Source organism: Bison bison, unplaced genomic scaffold, assembly GCF_000754665.1.
Source record: "Bison bison bison isolate TAMUID 2011002044 unplaced genomic scaffold, Bison_UMD1.0 scf7180017864285, whole genome shotgun sequence".
Lineage (NCBI taxonomy): Eukaryota > Metazoa > Chordata > Mammalia > Artiodactyla > Bovidae > Bison > Bison bison.
This window is the reverse complement of record NW_011494857.1, coordinates 2067776-2070358: the sequence shown is the minus strand read 5'-3', so window position 1 is coordinate 2070358 and position 2583 is coordinate 2067776. Positions and strand designations below refer to the sequence as shown.

Genomic DNA, 2583 nt, shown 5'->3' with positions numbered 1-2583 from the left:
GTTTCAGAACTGGTCCAAACCACCTCTGCCGCCACTCCCCACGGGAACCGCGGTGTCCCCTTCAGCCGCTGCAGCCCCGGGGGCCACCTCCCCATCGGCTTCCTCCTCCTCCACGTCCGCCCGCCACCTCCAGGGCGTGGAGTTCGAGATGCGCCCACCTTTGCTCCGCCGGGCCCCCAGCCCCTCATTGCTGCCCGCCTCGGAGCACAAGGTCAGCCCTGCGCCCCGGCCCTCGTCCCTACCCATCCTGCCTTCCGGACCCCTCTACCCGGGCCTCTTTGACATCCGAGGCTCCCCCACCGGAGGGGCAGGAGGCTCGGCCGACCCCTTTGCCCCCGTCTTTGTACCGCCACACCCCGGGATATCCGGGGGTCTCGGCGGGGCCTTGTCAGGGGCCTCCCGCTCCCTCTCACCGACCCGCCTGCTTTCCCTGCCCCCGGACAAGCCGTTCGGCGCTAAACCTCTGGGCTTCTGGACCAAGTTCGATGTGGCTGACTGGCTAGAGTGGCTGGGCTTGGCCGAACACCGGGCCCGGTTCCTGGATCACGAGATCGATGGCTCCCACCTTCCCGCCTTGACCAAGGAGGACTACGTCGATTTGGGGGTGACCAGGGTGGGACACCGCATGAACATCGACCGGGCTCTCAAGTTTTTCCTGGAGAGGTGATGGCTGGCCTGGACGGACCAGCCCGTCCACAGAACCCTTGAGCCTACTGGCCTCTTGACCTCTGTCCGCCCCCCCCCCCCAACCTAACCGTCCTTCTCTCCCCGGGCCAGGGACTCTGCTAGAACTTCGCCCTGACCCTTGTCTCCCAAGGCCGGAGGTCCCCAGGTGGCCTGATCCGGGCCAGACATTTGCACCTCACAGGAGGGGGCAGCTGACACAAGACTGTGTGTGTGTGTGAAGGGGTGGGGGGAGCGGAGGGGCGCTGGAGGAAATCACAGACGGGGGAATGGAGAAGGAGGGAAGGGTCGATTTTGGGGAGCGGGGGACAGACAGAGCCATAGAGGGTCAGCCCTGAGCCTGACCGGTTGGGGGTCGTACCCCAGGCCGCAGAGGAAGGGGACGCCCTCAGATTCCACCATCTGCCGCCCCTCTAACCACCCTTCCCTCCATCTCCAGGCCCCTGGCTCTCCCCACCCTCCCTTCTCCCCAGCACACACAGCAGCCCCCGCCCCCCCAGGCTCTTGCACGCTCCTTTGCACGCCTGCTCACCTCTCTCCCCTTCCTGGGCTACAATTTTGCACAAATGCGCCCTCTGGCTGTCTTGCGCGCTCCGCCTTGGCTTCCTCCGCCTGCCTTTGCTTCCGGCTCACGCTCCGCTTCCCTGGCACACCACGGCGTCTGTCTCCCCACGCTCCACAGCCCCTTGGTCTCAGACTCTTCCCACGGGCGCCCTCCCCTCCCCCACCCCTTTCTCCTGAAGAATCTCTGGGCCCTTGCTGCAGACACACTTGGGACACCCTTTCCCTCGCCCTCTCTCAGACCGTGCGCCTCCCCCTAGACTCGCGCCTCCGTTCTCCTGAAGCACCCTCTCAATCCTGCACCCCCACATTCTCACTCTACCCATCCCTCCGTCTCACAGTGACACTCCCACGCCACCTCCTTGCCCCTCCCCCCTCCCCCACTGTTGCTTGTACCCTCGCCTCCCAGGAACCGTTATCTTCTCCTCTGCCAGGCTTCCCCACTCCCTCGCCCCGTCGTTTTCCCAGATCCTTGTCCATCTCCACTGTCAACTCTTTGATGAAGCTTCTTGCACGCCCGCTCTTGCACACGCATCCTCCCCAGCACTTTCCCTGCTCTCTTGAAGCCGTCTTTTCGTCCTTAACTAGGCTCTTGCACCCCGCAGCCCTGCCTTGCACGCTCATGCTTGAATTTCTGGTTGTTCTTGGGTAACTTTTTCCGTCTCTCTTGGAGAACTCTGCAGCCTCTTTCCTTTTGCACACTCATCTCATTCCACACGCTCTTGGGACTGTATTATTGTTTCTTTTCCTGGCAGTTTTTTTTCCCTGCCCCCAAAGATCAGCTCTTATGATCATTTGCACTCTGCCTATTCTCTTCGCTCTGTACACTTTTTCTGGCAAGAGGAGATCCTGTGCACTCTCAGTTCTTGCCCACTTTGCTTCCTCGCTTCCTCCTCTCCCTGCCCCAGTCTTTGCCCTCTCAGCTCCTCCCTCCTCCGACTTCCGGTCCATCCATTTTGCACGACGACACCACCTCCCCCCATCTCCTGAACTTCCCGTCTCTCCCAGAAACTCCTCCCTCCAGCATGGCTGTTCCTCCCTGCACGCTTCCCTGTCCCTCTATTCCTAGGGCTTGGAAATTCTAAGCCACCCCCTTCCCCTGGAAAGCCCTCTCCCCTACTGTGGGCAAAAAGGGGAGGGCATCGCCCCTGATCCCCACCATGTTCAGCTGCCAAAGAAGGGAGCTCCCCCTCCTTCCCCCAAGCCCATTCCCCCTCTGCTGCCCCCTACCCCCGAGGGGGGGGCGCTCCGTCCTTGGGGGGAGGGTGCTTGCAACCCTCCCCCCTTACCACGTCAGGGATCTGCGGGGAACCTTGTGGGAGGGTCGTGGGAGGGGGG

General features: G+C 62.7%; 1 protein-coding gene across 1 annotated transcript in view; it reads left to right on the top strand.

Moving 5' to 3' along the window:
• The window catches only part of SHANK1 (SH3 and multiple ankyrin repeat domains 1), a 46586-nt gene extending 45919 nt beyond the window's left edge, over window positions 1-667 (top strand). Inside the window, 1 exon segment of the mRNA XM_010849732.1 lies at window positions 8-667. Coding sequence (XP_010848034.1) covers window positions 8-667 — 660 coding nt within the window.
• Window positions 668-2583: the final 1916 nt, after the last annotated feature.